At 55.2% G+C, this 19255-nt stretch overlaps 1 protein-coding gene across 1 annotated transcript in view; it reads right to left on the bottom strand.

The window, feature by feature from the left end:
• LOC125091113 (ATP-binding cassette sub-family A member 17-like) overlaps positions 1-19255 on the bottom strand; it is a 72670-nt gene that overhangs the window by 6822 nt on the left and 46593 nt on the right. The window contains 9 exon segments of the mRNA XM_047714554.1: positions 5818-6012; positions 6970-7098; positions 7685-7863; positions 9850-10008; positions 14702-14918; positions 15463-15667; positions 15862-16072; positions 16075-16128; positions 17851-18154. Of these exon segments, the coding sequence (XP_047570510.1) occupies positions 5818-6012; positions 6970-7098; positions 7685-7863; positions 9850-10008; positions 14702-14918; positions 15463-15667; positions 15862-16072; positions 16075-16128; positions 17851-18154 (1653 nt within the window).

Raw genomic sequence — 19255 nt, 5'->3', positions numbered from 1 at the left:
AGTTCCGTTCACGTCTGGTTTGGGTCTCTATAGGTTTTCTATCTCTTGAAACAGTTTTGGGGTAGAAGCCTTGAAAATGTAATGTGATATAAAGAAAATGAAGGAATGTAATGTTCTTACACACCTGAGCCTGTAGTACACTGGGGCTGGGCTAGGGTGGCCACAGACACTGTTCAGCATGGGCCAAGGACAACCCCTCAGTGGAGCCACACGATTCCAGGGGGATGAGCGTGGCTCACGGAAATGCGTGTCACGCCCAAGCCGTGGATGGGAACACCAGCGCATCCTGGTAAAAATATACCTTAGAAAACGCAAAAGAATGCTTGAAAGGGCTTGTCCATCTAAACGGTGGTGAGAAGGAGGCAGAGTGAGGAGTTCGGTGACGAGATGAACCCGTGTGAGATTTCCAGGAGAAAGAGGAGGGATGGAGGGGCAGGCTGAACTAGACATAAATCCCCCATTTCTAACGGTGAGGTCACACGGATGCCAGGAGGCGATGTGAAGAAGGGTTGTGGGGAGGCCGACGTCCGATTTCCTGGAAGATGCCATTTGATTTTAAATAACACAGAGAAATGTAAATTTCTAGTCCCCTGAGTTTATGGAACAAGTTGGTACTTCTGCATGAGCTTCAGAAAAGGTCTGCGGGCTGGAGGGCTGGTGACAGTAAGACCAGGTTCAGAATCTGTCCACGACCAGCTGCTGTGTCCCTTCTCCTCCTCTCCCTTCCTTTCCTCGTTTGTTTTTTGGTTCGTTCCTCCCTTCCCTTTTTTAAGATTTTATTTACTTATCTGAGAGAAAAAAAGAGCGTGTGTGCGAGTCGGGGGAGGAAGAGGGAGAGAATCCCATGCTGACTTTGTGCTGAGTGCAGAGCCGGACGTGGGACTCGATCCCTCGACCTTGAGACCATGACCAGAGCTGAAATCGAGTCGAGCGCTGAACTGACTGAGCCCCCCGGGCGCCCCGTTCCTTGCCTTTTATAGCAGTTTTACTGAGACGTAATTCACGTGCCATGGAATTCACCATATTCATGAATTGAATGTATACAATTCTGTGGTTTTTAGCATACTTAGAGGGGTGCCTTTGTGATCACAGTCAAGTCTAGAACATTTCCTTTCCCCCAAAGAAACCGCATACCCGTTAGCACTCACTCCGCACTGTCTCTAATACCCTCAGCCCCCAGCAACCACTGGTCTCCAGATTTGTTTCTCTTGGGCGGTTCAAACCCAAAGCAAATCATATAACATATGGCTTTATTTAAAAATTGTTTTTAGGGGCGCCTGGGTGGCTCAGTGGGTTAACGCCTCTGCCTTCGGCTCAGGTCATGATCCCGGAGTCCTGGGATCGAGCCCCGCATCGGGCTCTCTGCTCCTCGAGGAACCTGCTTCCTCCTTTCTCTCTCTCTGCCTGCCTCTCTGCCTACTTGTGATCTCTGTCAAATAAATAAATAAAATCTTTAAAAAAATAAAAATAAAAATTGTTTTTAAAGATTTATTTATTTTTGAGAAAGAGAGTGTGCAAGGAGGAGAGCGAGGGCAAAGTGGGGCAGAGGCAGTGGGAGAAGCAGGATCCCCGTGGAGCAGGGAGCCTGATGCGGGGCTCCATCCAAGGACCCGGGGATCCTGACCTGAGCCGAAGGCAGATGCTTATCCGACTGAGCCACCCAGGCGCCCATTAAATAAATTAAAAAAAAAAAATTTAAAAGGGGCTCCTGGGTGGCTCAGTCAGTTGAGCATCCGACTCTCGCCTTTAGCTCAGGTCATCATCTCAGGGTCCTGGGATTGAGCTCCACATGGGGCTCCGTCTTCTGCGAGGAGTCTGCTTCTCCCTCGCCCTGGGCCTTTCCCCCTATTTGCAAGCTCGCTGTCTCTCAAATAAATAAATAAAATCTTTAAAAAAAATTTATTTAAGGAACACCTACACCCAACATGGGGCTCGAACTCCCAACCCCGAGATCAGGAGGCACACGCCCCTCCCACCGAGCCCGCCAGGTGTCCCTGATACATGGCCTTCCGTAACTGGCTTCTGTCACCGAGCATCCCGGTTCCAGGTCCGGCCGCCTCGTAGCCGGTGTCCGTCCTTCATTCCTTTACGCGGCTGGATGGCACGCTATCGTACGGATAGACCACGTTTTGCAAATCCACTCCTCCCCTGACCCACGCTGGAGTTGTGAATCTGCCGCTGTGGCCGGGCCCTGTGCTGACTTGAGGTTCCGGCCCACGAGTACCTTCCCGACGGTCTTCCCACCGGTCTTCAGTCTGTTTCTACCGAGTGCGCTCCCTGATGCTTCGGGAGTTCCATCCCCCGGCTTCTTCAGGGCTGCCTGTCCTGTGTGCCCTGGGCTCCTCCTCCTGCTTGTGCCTGCTCGTCCTCGGTCACGTAATTGTTCTCATTTTCCTGCTGTGCCCCGTACTGGCTTCTCGTGCCCCCGGAGACTACGGCGTGTGTCCTTGATTTAGTGCTGGGCGCTCGTTCCTGGAACTAGGCCCCTTAACTCCATTTACGCCCCGTGGCCGGCAGGCATCACCGTCGTGTCCCGTCACAGCGTATGTATTTAGAACCTCAGAAGACGTTATTATTATAGCTTCTTTTAATCAAAACCCATACATTTCCCTTTATTTATTTATTTTTAATCACTTTTCAATCCTTCCTGTGTCTTTAGGGATAATTTTCCCCTCTGCTTAAAGATGGCTCTGTCTGCGGTTTTTTTTTAATTTTTTTTTTAAGATTTTATTTATTTATTTGACAGACAAAGATCACAAGTAGGCAGAGAGGAAGGCAGAGAGAGGGAGAAGCAGGGTCCCTGCTGCGCAGAGAGCCCGATGCGGGGCTGGATCCCAGGACCCTGGGATCATGTCCTGAGCCGAAGGCAGAGGCTTTAACCCACTGAGCCACCCAGGCGCCCCCCTCTGTCTGTGATTTTTTTTTTTTTTTCACATACATGCTGGTGTCTGTCCTGTCAGTGTTTGTTTATGTGAATATACCTTCTTCAGACCTTCCTTTCACAGCATGGCTTTATGGAGTGTGTCCTCATAGGCCGGTTGTTAACGCTTCTGTCATTTCTGAGGTGTTGTCCTGTTGTCTTCTGGTCACTGCCATTTCTGTTAAGACATCACCTGCCGACCTGATTCCTGATCGTCTGGAAGTGGGTCCCTTCGAGATTTTCTTCCTGTGGGGGCGCCTGGGGGGCTCAGTCAGTTAGATGTCTGCCTTCGGCTCAGGTCATGATCTCCGGGTGCTGGGATCGAGCCCCATGTCGGGTTCCTTGCTCAGCAGTGAGTCTGCTTCTCTTTCTGCCTGCTGCTCCCCCGGCTCGTGCGCGCGCGCTCTCTCTCTCTCTCTCTCTCAAATGCTTAAAAAACAAAAAAAAAATTTCTGTTTTTTTTTTAAAAAACATTTAAAAATGTTTATTTTTCAGCAGTTTTATTACAACGTTCCTAAAGATTTCTTTCTTTCTTTTTTTTTTTTTTAAAGATTTTATTTATTTGACAGAGATCACAAGTAGGCAGAGAGGCAGGCAGAGAGAGAGAGAGAGAGAGAGAGGGAGAGAGGGAAGCAGGCTCCCTGCTGAGCAGAGAGCCCGATGCGGGACTCGATCCCAGGACCCTGAGATCATGACCTGAGCCGAAGGCAGTGGCTTAACCCACTGAGCCACCCAGGCGCCCTAAAGATTTATTTCTTATAATTTCTCCTGCTTAGGGCTGATAGAGATTTATTTATTTGTAATTCAATGACTTTCATAAGTTTTGGAAAATTGTAGACACTCATTTTTCGAATTCCGCTTCACCTCTTCTTTGCGTCCTTTCCTTGAGGGACCTCAATTACGGTTAGACCTTTACTATTAGACCTTTTCCCCAGATCCTCTGTATCAGCTTGTCATATGCTGCTGTATAACAAGTTTCACCAAAACGTAGCTGTGGTTTGTTCGTTATTTCGTGGTTTCTGTGGGTCAGCTTGTGGGTCTGGGGATGGCTTGGCTGGGTGGTCCTGGGCAGGCTCCTTCACAAGGTGGCCCTTGGCACCCCTGCTGGGCCCACGTTCCCTGGGAGCCTGGAGGATTGTCTGTCGAGCTCGCTCACGTAGCAGTGGGCAGGTCTCAGGACTAGGGTGCAGCTGCTCTCTGCGTGGGCCCCCCCACAGGCTGGGTGAGGGATTGCTTCCCCCACCGTGAGGGATGTGTGGGGGAGGGCGTATTCCCAGAGAAGCTGCAGTATCTTCCGTAACCCAGTCTCAGATGTGACACACCATCTGTCCTGCAAATTTTGCTGCCACTCAGACCAGCCCTGGTCCGGCATGGGAGGGGCTGCTCGGGGGTGCTGGTGTCAGGACGGGGACCCCTTGGGGCCATCTTGAAGGTCTACCTAAAGTTCTTACCTTCTCTTGGATAGCTTCTGCCCTTTTGACTCTCCAGGCTTCGCTCTAAGTTATTTTTTTTTGAAGGGGGGGCTGTGTCTTTTATGCACATATACCTGGTTAATTTTATTGTGTACCAAGCATTGCATTTGCAGAGTTGTTTGTAGAAATCATCTGAAGCTAAGGATGGTATCGTCTCCCCCACAGAGGCGGACACTGGCTCCCAGCAGGTGCCTGGGGGCATCGGCGGCTTAGGGTCCCGTCAGCGGCATTCCGGGGACTGGCACGCGTCCCGGATGTTTTGGGGTCCTTGGAGGAGCTCGTCTGCGTGTGGTTCCTCCCTGCACCCAGGGTGCAGCCCTTTGGGGTCTGCTCTCTAGGAAGGGGTGTGCTCCCCCGAAGTCCTGGGCTCCCAGCCTCCCTGGCTGGACGTGGCCGCCTCCCTGGGCCTCTCCCCATCCCGCCTCCCGCCTCCCAAGTCCTCATTGTCTTCTCCGAAGCCTTCTTCTGCCAGGAAGGGGGTCAGAGCCACACAATTTTCCCTCGCCAGAAGCCACACCCGGGATGTGTAGGATCGTGAAAGAGCTGAACTGGATCTGAGCGTCTCGCGGCCGTGCGAGGCTGACGTTGGCTCGGGCTGTTCACCGCGGCTGTGGGCACGGAACGCGACAGAGCTGAAGGGGCGAGTGCGGGTTCTTGGGCTTTTCTCTCTGAGCGTGATTTCAGCTGTGGACATCGCAGCTTCATCAACCCTTGGCAGCTCGACGGCTTGTGCTGTGAACGGTAGGTACATCCTCCCTTGCGCCGCCGTGGCTTGGTCTCTCCTTGCTCCTTTCACTGGCTCCCCGCGATGGCCCCGCCCTGTCCCTCTCCCCTCCCTGCACCGCCGCCAGGCCACCGTCCTCAGAGCTTGGTGCTGGCGAGGGCCGCTGGGTCGACACAAGTGTGGGCGCCTACCGGGCAGTGATGGAGTGAGTGCTGGTAGCTGAGGTGGGGACCCCACGAAGAAGGTCAGGTTTGAGGAGCTCATGACAAGGTCGGGTGTCAGCAGGAAGACGCCCGAGCTAGGCCGTCTAGGAGGCGTGTGCGCACTCACGGGGCTGGGACTGGGGCCGGGCTGCAGATGTGGCTGTGTGGACACCCTCGGCGAGCAGAAGACGGGGGGGCAGAGCAACCACTGGGCTCAGGTGGGGGCAGCCCGTGTAGAGCCCGACAGATGGAAGGCTGGTGTTGTAGCCCCGCGGGGCGTCTCCAGGACCCTTGGTGTGAGCGCAGTGCGAGCGGCCAGGAGATGGGACCTGGGACCTGGGAAGGTGTGGGAGGGACGTCCGGGACTATGAGTAGTGGACACAGGAGAGGGTGGGTGGCTCAGAGAAGAGGTCAAAGGTAGGGCCGTGGGGCTGGGGTCATGTGTAAACCTGACAGGCGGGTTTTCCAAAGACCCACCTGCTCCCAGGTCCCACCTACCTCCCTCAGGTGAGAGCTGATGCTGAGGCCCCTGACAAAGGCGTCCCCAGAGGTGATGGGCTCTTCCCAGGTCAGCATTTTGAAGATGGACGTTTTCCCAGCTCCGTTGCTGCTGAGAAGCCCGAAGCACTCCCCTGCTCGAACCGCGAAGGAGATCTTGTTCACAGCCAGCAGGGGCACCTTCTGCATGTAGACCTGAGGTACCCGAGACAGAAGGCACGCGGTGAGGAGCCGCCCTGCTCCTGTCACACCGTCCTGGGTCAGGTGCCGGCTGCCCTCGGGGCCCAGGCCCTCAGAGGGGCCCGGCTTCCTTCCCTTCCTGGCAGGGTTGCGGGGTTTGCCCTCCTCCTTCTGTCCCTGCAAACGGAGAGCCTGGTTCCCCGGGATAAGCCTCTTCCCTTCAGTCCTTCAAGCAAACAAAACCCCTTGATGGGGCCTGGGATGTTGGCTGGTTTGAACCGCCAGTGGCTCTGGGGAAACAAAGAGTAAGAACTTAACAGACTGGGGGGAATGCCACAAAGCTCCCAGATGTCCGAAGGGTCTCCATGAACTCCTGGCTGGAGCTCTGAGGCTGACTGACCAGGCCTGGCTGGAGCTCTAGGGGTGCCCCCGCCCCTCACCAGGAGCTTCCCTGGAAACTGCCTTCTAGATCCCAGAGAGGGCCAGCCGGTCGTGTCCGTCCCCGAGGCTTCCTGCCTCTGGGGGCTCGTGGCTCCGGCCCTCCTGCCTTACAGGGCCCCCCCGGAGAGGCGCTGGACGACTCAGGCCCTAACTCCTGCTTCGGGCACTTTTGGGAGCAAACCGCCCGGCCAGCGGGCCGATGTGTCTCCATGAGTCCCCTCCGGCAGCGCCTGGAGCCCCCTGGTGGCTGCTTTCTTCCAAAACGCCCACGGAGGAATGGTCTTTGCTGTTTTTGTTTTGTTTTTAAAGATTTTATTTATTTATTTATTTGACAGACAGAGATCACAAGTAGGCAGAGAGGCAGGCAGAGAGAGGGAGGTGGAGGCAGGCTCCCTGCGGAGCAGAGAGCCCGATGCGGGGCTTGATCCCAGGACCCTGGGATCATGACCTGAGCCGAAGGCAGCGGCTTAACCCACTGAGCCACCCAGGCGCCCCTGGTCTTTGCTTTTTGAGGCGCGTCTGTGACTCTACCTTTGTCACTTCTCTAAGAACCAGTGGGTTTTCCGCACGCAGCTTTTCCAAATACGCCTCCACCATCTTTGCCTCCTGTTCCACGTCTTGGTCTACGGGCATGGACGCTGCCTCGTGCATGGTCACCTGCTTCCCGGGGACCAGGGTAGGTGGTGTGAGTCCCTGCTGGTGCCAGGGCAGGGGGAGAAGGCAGAGGGAGCGCGGGCCTGGCACACACCACCACCCCTTTGTCAGGGACGACCGGGGTCTGCCAGACCCGGAAACGTCACGTGGTGTTGGCTTTCGAGGAAAATTAAAAGACTTGAAACTTGGGGATATCGGGGCAAAACCAGTGAATCTTCTCCAGAATTTCCTTGGGGGGCTTTCGCCTCTGGACCATATTCAGACCGAGAACTGACAGACCCTTCTCCTTCCAGGCTCCTGGCTGACCGGGTGCAGGCCAGGAGGAAGAGGTGTTCTGAAAAGGTGACTGGTCTTAGAAAATCCAGGGTCTTGTCCTACTCAGCAGACCAGGGTCACAGGGGCCAAGCCAGTCCTCTAGGTCCCTGTCCCTCCAGGTCCCCGGGGAGGCACGGGCTGTCATCCCTCTGTCCTGGGGTGGATGAGATGGTCTCCAGACTCCCTCAGATGCTGACAGTCACGGCCACTCCCATCCACGGACTGTGGAGCCAGCCCGTGGACCCAGGCTTCCCAAGTTACACACTGACCCACTCACCAGTAGTCGCTTCCTGTTGAAGTCAGGAAACCTGGCTTTCAGCCCCCACAAGACGTTGGTTTCAACGAGGAAGAGCAGGACAAGGTACACAAAGCCCATGATGGCCATGGCCGTCAGGTACTTCCCCATCCCAAGAGGCTCCCAGGCGTAGATGCTCTCCTGGACCATGTATCCCTCTGCTAATGGGGAAGAAGCTCAGGTTACTGAACTTGGGCTGACGTCCCAGCCTTTCCTCCTGTAGCAAATGCCACTGAAACCACACAGGCACGTCATCGGCGCTCTTACCACGTCCCTGCAGGTGGCAAACATGAGCAGTGTTCTGTTTCTCTTGCTACAGCCCACGTTCGGTGCAAATAATGCTGGGAAGTCAGAGACCTCGTCCAGTCCTGTGGCAGTGGCTCGAAATACAAGACTTCTGTATGTTGGGTTCTTTGATCAGTTGTCAGTCACCTGCTGCTTTGGCTGACCTGTCCCATCAAAACATCCAGAAGCCTCCAGTCCCATCTCTGTAATCTCATCTGCCTTCATGTTTTCCCTTTAGATATGTGTATTTTAGAATTATACCATAAATACACCCTCATCGGAAAGAAGGGACATGCGTGAGGGCCAACGGAAAGGTACCCCTCCCCCGCTCCAAACTATTGTCAGGATTTGGGTGTAACCCTTCTCTCTGTTCCAGACACGAGCTTTTAAGATATGAACGGAATGATGCTATGCATTTTTTCCTCCAGCACACCAGTCTCATTTAATAATGTATGATGGACAAGGACTCTCCAGGACCTACAGATCGGAATAATGAAGGTCCCTGGCAAAGGTAAAGACACAGACAATTCCAGAAGTTAGTATTCTTGTCAGGTGGGTTTGTAACCCCACTTGCGGTTTTCTCCACGGCTAAAGAAACTAATACACGAAAACAATTATTGGTCTCCATTTGCGGATGCACAAAACACGATGATTGAAGGGGAGTGGGGACATGACCATATGGGAGCAGTTTCTATGTTACTGGAATCAGGCTGATATAAATTCCAATCAGAATGTGATAACGTTAGGGTGTTAATGTAATCCCCATGGTAACCACAAAGATAGTAACTCCAGAGTGTCCAGAAAAGGAAATGAGACAGGAATTAGGAGGTTTCCTGTGAGGTCCCTAGAGCCGTGGAAGTCACAGACACCAAGGGAAATGGTGGGTGCCAGGGGTGGGGGGCGGGGGGGTTGGTGTCTCACAGGGACAGTTTCGGTTTTGCAAGATGAAAAAAATTCTGGAGATGGGGGCACAACAGTGTGATTGTCCTTACCACCACTGACCTGTACCATCAAAAATGGTTAAAATGGTAAACTTCATATACATTTTACCACAATTTAAAAAATGAGTACTTTAGGGGTGTCTGGGTGGCTCCCTCAGTTGGGTATCCGACTTCTGGTTTCAGCTCAGGTCGTGATCTTGGGGTTGTCGGATCGGGCCCCATGTTGGGCTCTGTGCTCAGTGTGGAGGCGCCTTGAGATTCTCTCCCTCTGCCCCTCCTCCTCCTGCTTGCTCTCTTTCTTTGCAAAAAAAAAAAAAAAAGTGTTTAAAAGGTGTTGGAGAGAATGTGGACAAATTGGAACCCTTGTCCGTCGCAGGCAAAACATGAAACGGTGCACCTGCTGTGTAAGACAGTCTGGTTGGTTTCTCGAAAAGCTAAGCACAGATTCATTTCTAAGTAAGGTATGTAGTCGAGACAACTGAAAACACATTCCCACGAGAGCTTGTACATCGGTCTCACGGTGGCATCATTCCCAATCACCAACAGGTAGAAACAACCCACGTGTCCCTCACGCCATGAACTGATAAACCCTGGTCCAACCACACAACGGACTATGATTCCGCCACGAAACGGGAATGAGACTCCGACACCAGCTCCTACATGGGTGAACCTTGAAGCCAGAGCAGGCAGACACGAAGGACCAGAACAGGCAAGTGCACAGGCAAGGTGAGCAGGCTTAGTGACAGCCAGGGGCTGAGGGAGGGGCGATGGGGGAAAGACTGGAGGAATCGTGCTTCTTGTTGGGGGCCATGGAAATGTTGTGGAACTGGATGGTGGCCCTGCTCATACGACCTTGTGAACATACCCAAGCCCACCGAGCTGTGTCCTGGCAAAGGGAGAATTTCCGTGTGCAATACTCACAAACTTGATTACACTCCCGCTGGTCCAGGTTCCTGGCTTTGCATAGCTTCTGGATTCCGTAGTTGTAGTGTAAGTTGAAGAGGGCCATTCCCAGGCAGTGGCCTGGCAGCAATAGAAACGTGCGGTCCAAGAAGTCCGGCAATGTCACGTAGCCCAGCTCTGCGAAGGGGCTAGAAAGGACTTGCTCACTTTCAGGCAGGAAAGGGCACAGCCCCTGGCACACGTCACTCTCCTGGTCCCCGGACCAGAGACTTCATTCACCCTCCATGCCCAAAGCAAACACAGTTTCCTTTGGGCCGTGCTTCCTGAGCCTGTCATTTTACTTCCGTTCCGATCGTTTGTGCCGATGAATCCCAAAGAGCTGTGTTTGGGAAAACCAGCAAGAGTGTGGCTGCCACATGGGATGTCTGTGGAAGAGGTGAGCCGAGGTGGGAGGGAGATGAGGTGTCCCAGGGAGCGGGGCCCAGACAGCAGGGTCTGGAGGGCCAGCTGTGGGGTCAATCAAGCGCCCTCCCCAGATGGGAGCTAAGAAGGACACAGTCCCCGCCTAGATCGTCTTTGGAGACAAAGCCGTCATTTGCAAATGCTCTGCTTCACCATGGACCTGGAAAGGCCAGGAGAATCAGCCAAGTCCTATGAGACACAAAAGCAAGGCAGTAAATCGGGTGGTTATGAACCACATATGCAGAAACTGGGGCCTCTTAGAGGTTAAGAGAAGCCAATTTTCAGATTCGTGTCATATTGCAAAGAGAGGAAATGCCAAACAAGGTTGTTGGGCAAGAAATTGAGGGGATGTGTATTTAAAATATTTTAAACGTTCATTTACAACCAATACACACAAGTGTTCTTTGGAAGAAGAACTTCTGCTCATCAGCCGCTCATTAGAGGATAAATTCGCAGTGTGCCGCACGGGGCCCCAGGCTGGTGACAGGACCGCATCCCCGAGCCCCGCCCCCCCGCACCGGCTGCTCCCTGCCATCCCTCCACACCCAGCGCATCTTCCCCAGCAGGAAGGAGGAACTGAGGGTCAGGGACGGGAGCTCTAATTTTGGACTTGGTGACAATTCACACAACAGCCCCACCCCCATGGGTAACTCAGGGGAGGAGCCCACGGGCTCAGGACTTACAGATCCCAAGGGGAGAAGCTGAACTGGTGACACGAAGGGGGCTCTACCCTCCAGACCTGGGATTAGAGCAGTACAGCTTCTGGGCGCCGACCTGTGAAATTCTTGCTAGCAGGGCCACTCCTCATGGGGCTGACCTTGGGACATGAGGTCTCCCAACCGACATGTTCTGGGCCAGGACTCCAAAGCAGCCGCAGAGACAGGGCCCACCCAGCCAAGGAGCATGAGCTGTGGCGCTCCACATGCTCGCTGCGATCCGGGCCCCGAGGCCCAGGGGGCCACGGCTCTGTGACCGGGCCTTGAGCTGCACTGAGACCATAACGCAGCAGGACAGCTAGGAAGGCGGCAGACAGGACCGGGAGGGAAGCCCAGAGGCTCAGGCCCTCCTTGTCTGCTCTACTTAGAATTCTAACTTTGGAAATCTAGCCTGGAAGCTGAGGTGGCGGGGCCGGGGGTCAGGGGGTAACTGGCAGGACCGCAGCCTTGCCCCTCCTGCACGGGCTCCAGAGAAAGGCTTAACCACTAAACAACGTTCTTGAGCCCAGTCAGAACCAACAGTCCACCCGGCGGTGTCTCTGGGCCCTAGGCGGGAAGTGGTTAGACTCTGAGAGCCGACACCTGCTTCTCCCCAGCTCACCCTAACCAGAATCAGAGATGTCCACGAGCGACCTTCTCACCGAAGAAGCAGATCTTCACAGCTCCCACTACCCCAAAGCCGCTCAAAGGCCGGGGCAAGGTCACAAACCCTCGAATCTCAGAATCTCACCCTCCACCGGATGGTGGCTGTTCGCCGCCGCACCCTGCGCTCAGACCCGCTCCCTCCAGGTCCTGTGCCTTCTTTGTCTCTGTTCCTTCACTTTGCTGGGCCACGTCTCTCCCTTGACTTTCGGAGAGGGCGACACGGTGGGTCGCGTTTCCCTTGGCGTGGCTCGACTTGCCCTCATCCCGCCCTTCCGCTCGGCTGACCGGTGAACGGTGTCTAGAACTTGTCCTCTGGGAAGCATCTGGGTTTAGGTCTGGACCCCTCTCCGCCCGTCTTGGGACGTCTGACAGATCCCTCCGGACTTGAACTTGGTTTGCGACTCTGGGAGATTGGTGGTGAGTTCCTCAAGTCCACTTTCCGTTTGCGGCGTGCTTCTCAGGGGACGGGCTGCAGCTCCTGGACCCTACCCCCGCGCCTGTCCCCGCCTTCCCTGCTTCCTCTTGTCTTTGGCTCTGCCTTCCGGGATGCCGGGAGGTCGACAGGCTTCATCGACCACCCCTTCTGCTAAGTGTTTGTGTCGGCAGCCAGCTCTTTCTTGCACTCAAGATTGTTTGCTTTTCTTTTCCCCCTCATAGAATTCTACAGTTTAACAGATGCCATGTTTTCCGAAGTGGTGGCTCTGTGTCCCACATTTCCCCGTACTGCATTTTTGGCAGTCTGCTTTGCTCTCTGCCTCTCCTGTATCTGCCGTCCTCAAGTGCTCGGAGACCTCTGCCTGTCTAGCCACAGAAACAGAAGAGGCCCCGAGAGGCGATCGCCGGCTTTGTGCACAGGGGCGGGCGACATTTCAGGCAGGGGACTCTGCAGAATGTGTACGTCTTGTGTGCGAGCAAGTTCCGGCCACCCAGAGGAGGGCTGTCTGCCTTCCGGAGCCTGCCTGTGTGTTGTGCGCTTCCTGGTGGAGACGTGGGGACAGGAACAGGCCCAGACTGCCAGCAGCCCCTCCTCCCCTCCCCCGCTTCTGGCTCCCAAGCCTCCCCAGGGTTCTGCGGTGCTCAGTAGGTCCTTGCTCCACCATTGCCCCCAAAGCACCCTTCGGATGCTTCTTTATCATGAATTCATACACCTTTATTTCCTTTCCTATTCCTTTAGTGGCATCTCAGAAAAAGGAGAGTTCAGATGTGGCTTTACATCCCCGGGCTCTGCTGCCATGGCGACAGCCTCCGAATGAGGCCCCTGGGGCGCGTGTACAGAGGCCAAAGTGTCCTAATGGCGTCCTTCCTCAGGAGGTGGGGGTGGCGTGCACACAGGAAGCAGTGAGCTCCCCTCCAGACCAGAGCTTCGTGCCCTGTCCCAGCCTCCTTTCCCTGTGGCTTTTAAGGGGGAGGGGGCCTCCTGCGTGGCAGGAGAAGGATCTTGGTCTTCGTTGTTGTGCAGGAGGGGAGAGAAGAAAGGGCATGGGGCAAGGTAAGAAGAAATGGGTCCCAGGAAGGTGGAGGGATCCAGAGAGAAGGTCCAGAGATCCAGGCACCCTGGCTTGATCATTCTTTCTGAGAGCTCTGCCCCCATCAGGGCCCTTCAGTGTCCTTGGACTTGCAGGGGCTTATCTCCCTAGGGTGAGTTTGGACAGCTTGGGGGAGGAGGAAGGGAGGAAACCTCGGGTTCTTTCCGGAGACGAGGGCAGCACTGCTCAGGGGATTCCGTGCCCTGCCCACGCTGGGACCGCCCGGGGTGCGTCTTGGCACGCAGACCCGTGAACCTCGGACGCACACCGTGGCTGAGGACGGGGGGTTAGGGTTCCCTTAGGACATGCCTTTGCTAACCCCCTTCCTCTGTCTGCCATGTGCTTTTTGTTCTATTCCCATCATAAAGTCAAAATGCTGTTGCTTTTTTGATCTGCTCAGATGAAAACAGTTCCACCTCCAAAATTCCACCGGTGGCGTGCATGAGAACTCGGCAGTGTGCGGCACAATGCAGACCGCCACCAGGGAGACGTGCTCTAGCACGGTGGCCGCGGGCACAGGCACGGCCGGTCCTTCAAGAGACAGAATGGCTCCTGAGATGAAGAGAGGGAGCTGTTCACATACTCTCAGGTAGCGACAACAAAAACCCAAGGGCCCATTGAAAGGAGGGCAACGGCATCCAAGTGCCTGGAGAAGAGGACCACAGAGGGAGAAACGAGTGTGTATCCAGCCCGACGCAGAGACAGATGCAGCCAGACATGACGACATCTAAGCCCGGGTGCACAGTGTGGATGGCGGCTTGCTCCCGGGGGCTCCGCCGTGAACCACACACTCACCGAACGGCCCTCTCCCAGCCTCGGCTTATTGATTGACTTACTACCTTCCTTTAAAATGGAGGAATAGGGGCGCCTGGGTGGCTCAGGGGGTTAAGCCTCTGCCTTCGGCTCAGGTCATGATCTCAGGGTCCTGGGATCAAGCCCCGCATCAGGCTCTCTGCTCTGCAGGGAGACTGCTTCCTCCTCTCTCTCTCTCTGCCTGCCTCTCTGTTTACTTGTAATCTCTCTCTGCCAAATAAATAAATAAAATCTTAAAAAAATAAATAAAATAAAATAAAATGGAGGAATAACTCATTTCAATGAAACGCCTCATCCTCAGTGGACCATGTGATGAATTTTGACACACGTTTATGCCCACGTAACCCGCACTTCGTTCAAGACGGCGAGTGTGTCTAGGAGGGTCCCTGGGGTCTCTGTTTCAGCAGCCCCTGTCTCCCAAACCCGAGGCCACCGGTCTCCTGACTCCGTCACCCGGATCCGTCCTATCAGTGGGGCCCTATGTCCATTCACGCGGCTGCGTGTGTGCACTAAGTGGTTTGTTCCCTACTGGCCGCTGCGCATAACGTGATTGTAGCCATGTCTCTCCGCTCCCCTGGAGATGTGTGCTGGGGACACGGTTTGGGGCTCTTCAGGGACCACTGCTGAGAACAGCCTAACGTTTGGGGGTGCACCGTCTGTGACTGTGAGCGGAAGAATGGAAGGTATGTGTCGATGGCCGGTCCTCACCTTTTTGGCTTGTGACCCGGGCGAGAATGTTGGGGCAGATGCTCAGGAAGGTGAGTGTGATGAAGAGCTTGACGAAGGCGCTGCCGTCATAGTGCAAGCAGAAGCCGGCCAGGTCGACGAAGGGGGTGCTGGCCCAGCTGCAGAGCGTGAGCGCCAAGAGAACGGCCGTGCTGTTGCCCTCGTGCGTGAAAGCTTCTTCCTTGTACAGAAACACCACCTCGGGGGAGAGGGGAGAATTTGGAAGAGTCTCTAAGAGTTGATGCTAAGGGTTAGAGAAAGGCTACGATGATCCCAACTTTAAGAGTAAGTGTGCTGCCCAGGTGGCCCCTGCCCTGCGCATCCTCCTCTCTGACCGCTCAGGTGAGAGGCTCTGCCCCGGCATGTCCCCACCGTGCGGTCAGGAGTTCAACAGCGGTTACAGAACACAGGCGGAGCGAAGGCGGACATGGCCGTCCCACCCGGAGTGTCACCATCCAGGGGTTGCCCCGTCAGCGCACGGTGAGCTGTTTCCCGGCTCTGCGCACGGGTCCCCAGCGTGCTGCCTCTTACTGGCGTGTGCATGCACTTGTGGGCTTGGCACACATTGGAGACCCTGGAGCCGGCCCCTCAGCTTCTAACGGTGTCGGGACCTTTCCCAAGGGTCAGTGACGGAATCATGTCCTGGGTGAGCTGTTGGCCCAGACTTCCGGTCCCTGGCGGGGTCCCCACGACAAGCCCACCATGATGTGCAGGGAGGGGTCCCAGCACCACGCAGCCCTCACCAGCAGCAGCAGGCTGGGGACAAAGGAGGTGACGAGGTCCCACAGCAGCGCAGAGAGCCAGAAAGTGGCCACGTAAAGGCCACTGGTGAACTGGAGGTGTTTGGCCTTCGTGGACCCCTCTTTCACTGTCAGGATGGAGAAGGAGCTAGACAAGAACGCTATTCCGAAAAGCAAGTTGGTGATGAGGAAGTGTGCCTCCGGGCCCCTGTGGCAGGACACGGGCGGGGGCAGACAGAGGGAGGCGGTCTGAGCAGAGCTGCCCACAGGAGCCATCCTCCACGGCGACAAGTTGTCATTACAACAAGAAGCAAACGCGAAGCGACCGGTGGTCAAGGGGGCCCCGCCGTGGACGTGGTCGGGGAGGCTTTGCTGGGGGGAGGGCAGTGGCACATACTGTACAAGATATCCTCCGAAGCCTCCAGGGCCGTCCGGGGCTGAGGGTGGTTGATGGCTGTGATGGAGGCTCTGGCCCTGGAGAGCAGCTTGAAGAGAACGTTGTCCACGAGTGCCAGCGCCACGGCGGGCGAGTGGCACTCCTGGTTGTTGAACAGCGCCGTCACCGTGGTGTGGTTCCCTGAGTCCTCAAAGGAAGCCGCCACGACTATTTGTAATCAAAGACCTCTGGCTCCTCCTCTGCCTTTCGCAGGAGGAGGTCCTTCACGGAGCCTGTGAGAGAGCCGAGTGTCCCAGAGCTACGCACCTCGTCCCTGGGACCCCGTGGCTCCTCCGGCTGCGCCCTCCCTTCCGGGGACCCCTGTGCCTGCGGGACCACCCCCTGCCCGGGCCTCACAGCTCTGGGGCTGCTCTAAAGCCTCTTTCGTTGATGGAAGCCGCAGGAAAAACGCAGAAAAGTCTAGTCATCATCACAGCTGTCCCTCCCCTGCCCTCTCCAGGGCCTTGACGCAGCCCTGAGCCCCTCTCGTGTGCGTGGAAGGCTACGAGTGGTCACACTGCACGACCCCAGACCACCACTGGTGGCCCTCAGTGCCCACACGGCCTGCCGCTCTCAGCCATCGCCCAAACCCAGCTCCTGTCCTCAGGCTCTTTCTGCCCCTGGGGACCCACCGTTTCCTGCGCTTACAAACACTCTCCTTGTGGTTTGGAATGTTCTGCAGTTCTCATCCCCTTCTGCCGGTCAGCTCAGGCTCACAGCTCAGGCTCTGACCAGGGAGCCAATCAGTCCCGCTCCGAGGCGGAGCTGTGTCCCCGCCGTCCGGCAGCGCTGCCATCATCCCAACTGTCGCTCCCTTCCTCACTTCCCCTCCGACCTCTTGGCCGGGGCGCACTCCAGCTGGCAGCAGCACCCTTCTTCTCTGTGCTCTCAGCACACGGCGCCACCTAAACACACGACCCGCACAGAACTCCCTGGACCTTGGGGGTCTTTGGCGCCGGAAGGGACCGTCATCCCAGCCACAGCGGTAACCGTGCTGCTGGAGGGACGCCCCCTCGGCCGGAGCAGAGGCGAGGTTCCTCCTTCTCCCCATGTGCTACACCACGTTCTGCCTTTGATCTCTTTACTTGATTGAAAAAAGCGAATACTTTACGATTTTACTTCTAGTCCAAGTAACTCATGCTGTAGAACTTTTAAAAGCAAATAATTATGCAAGACTCGCATGGACAAAGGGCGATGCCCTGGCCTGCCCTGCATCCTCAGTGCCTGGTCGCGGGGGGCGCCCCTCCAGAGGGCTAAATCGCACATTTACCTACTGACCCCCATCGTGGAGATGCGGACCTTCCTCTCTTACCCACCGCCCCTGCAGGCTCCCCGCCCCTGCCCTCCCCTAGAGCCCAGCATAAGGTTGGTTAAATCGGTTCACAGCTGAACCAAGTGGTGTGTTCTGTTTCCTTTTTTGTGCAACCTCTCTGCCTGAGTTAACGTCCGGCCTTTTCTTTCTTTTAGGTTTATTTATTTTTAGAGACAGAGAGAGGGGGCGCGCGCACGGGAGCAGGGAGAGGGACAGAGGGAGAAGGAGAATCGCCGGCAGACTACACACCCAGAGGCCCCATCTCACGACCCTGAGATGACGACCGGAGCCAAAATCAAGAGTCAGAGGCACAACCCGAGCTACCCAGGCGCCCCATGACCTTCCTTCTCACATTTGTCACCAACCCCCCTTGACAGACGTGTAAATCTCTCAGGACTTGTCCAACACATCAGATAACTTATCAACTTCATTTTTGGACATGCCGCAGTCCCCAGAAAGACACGACCTGGTTTCATCCCTGGGGATCCTCCCCTTCCTGTCATCTAGGGCTTTAAGGATGTTTTTCTGAGCCTTCTGGCTGTTTGTCTGACTTCAGGGAGCACTGCGTGGCCCCCAAGGATGGGGCATCCCCACAGGGAGCAGCAAGCCTGTGCACGCCCCGTCCCTGGAGCCTCGGACTTACCCAGGGTCTCCAGAGGGAGCTGCTCCTCAGCCTCAAGCATGTTTGTCAAATATTCCGAAAGCCGAAGACCCAGCCTGGAATTGGGAGAAATATAGAAGGGGACGGTGGTTCGACCGTATGTTTTTAGGGTCAGTTCCAGCGGGACCTCATCCATGCGCGTATCCAAGCTGAGGAAGGCCAGGCTGAAGACAGTGATCGCCAGCGGCGCCAGGACCTACATGGTTACCATCAACATCCAGTTGCGCCAAGAGTACGTGACCCTTTTCAGGAACATGACGTAGAACTGCTGGCGGATGAGGGAGGCCTGCAATGGCAGTGGGGCGCCCGTGAGCGCGGCCGTGGAGAGGAGACTCCGGAGGCCTGTGCGTCCCCCAGCACCCCCCCCAGTTGCCCTCTCTCACACTGGGCCCGACATCTTGAGGATGTTCAGAACTTGCTTCAAATAAAAACTCTTTGACTTAATGATCTGATGGACATTCAATGGCAGAAAAAGAAGTCATAGGTTGGAAAGATCTGGAAGAGTAGCCTGAACAGATAGCAAATGTAAGTATGGTGCCATTTTTATTATTATTATTTTTTTAATCTACCAGATTATCAGAAATTTCCAGTTGGTGAGGATGTGGGGAAAATGCCACTGCTGGAGTTTTAATTTGGTACGACTTTCTTAGAAAACAAATTAGCCGGAGGAATGCCTCATTTAATGTTCCTATAGCCTTTTAACTTAGAAATCCCACTTCTGGTGACGCATAGCGCGGGTACACATGCACGTGGTCCCTGTGGCCCGGACGGTAACTGTGAAGCGTGTGGTCACGCGCGCTGAGCATCAAGACAGTAGCTGGGCCTGGCGGGGGAGAGGCTGGGGGTCAGGTCTGAGTCAGGGATTCCTACGTTCCTGGCCCCAAACACTGACGAATTCCTGAAAGTCTCTACCAGGGAGCCCGGAAATTTCCTGCACTGGACACGATGAAGGCCACAGTCAACGGAAGTGTTCCTTTAAAGGCACCGCTCTCCACGTGTCTCAGGTTGTACCCTGAGAAATCCTCCCTGGGAAGTCTCCAGAAGCAAAGCGTGGCCATGTGGAGCCCAGATGAACCTCTTGCTGGAGTCTGGAGAAGAGCCTGGGGGGCGGCTGGCCTCCATGACCCCGAGACCCTTTCCAACTCAGAGGCCCCGTGGATGATGGCGTGTGATTCGAGATTATGAAACAGTGGAATCAGTCTCTTCCCTAACCCATGAAAACCAATCTCACTATTGCACAGGTCATACCTTATGGATGGCCAAAGTGAGACCATTTTGTAGATGCACATCCATATTTTTTTTTCAACAATAAAAGAACATGATAGGTTATCCGTGTATTTCATAAGGATGCTTAAAAAAATCTTAAACTCCCAGTGATCTAACACAT

The sequence above is a fragment of the Lutra lutra genome, chromosome 18 (assembly GCF_902655055.1).
Source record: "Lutra lutra chromosome 18, mLutLut1.2, whole genome shotgun sequence".
NCBI lineage: Eukaryota > Metazoa > Chordata > Mammalia > Carnivora > Mustelidae > Lutra > Lutra lutra.
Note: the sequence above shows the minus strand (reverse complement) of the source record. Positions and strands in the feature narration are given on the sequence as shown.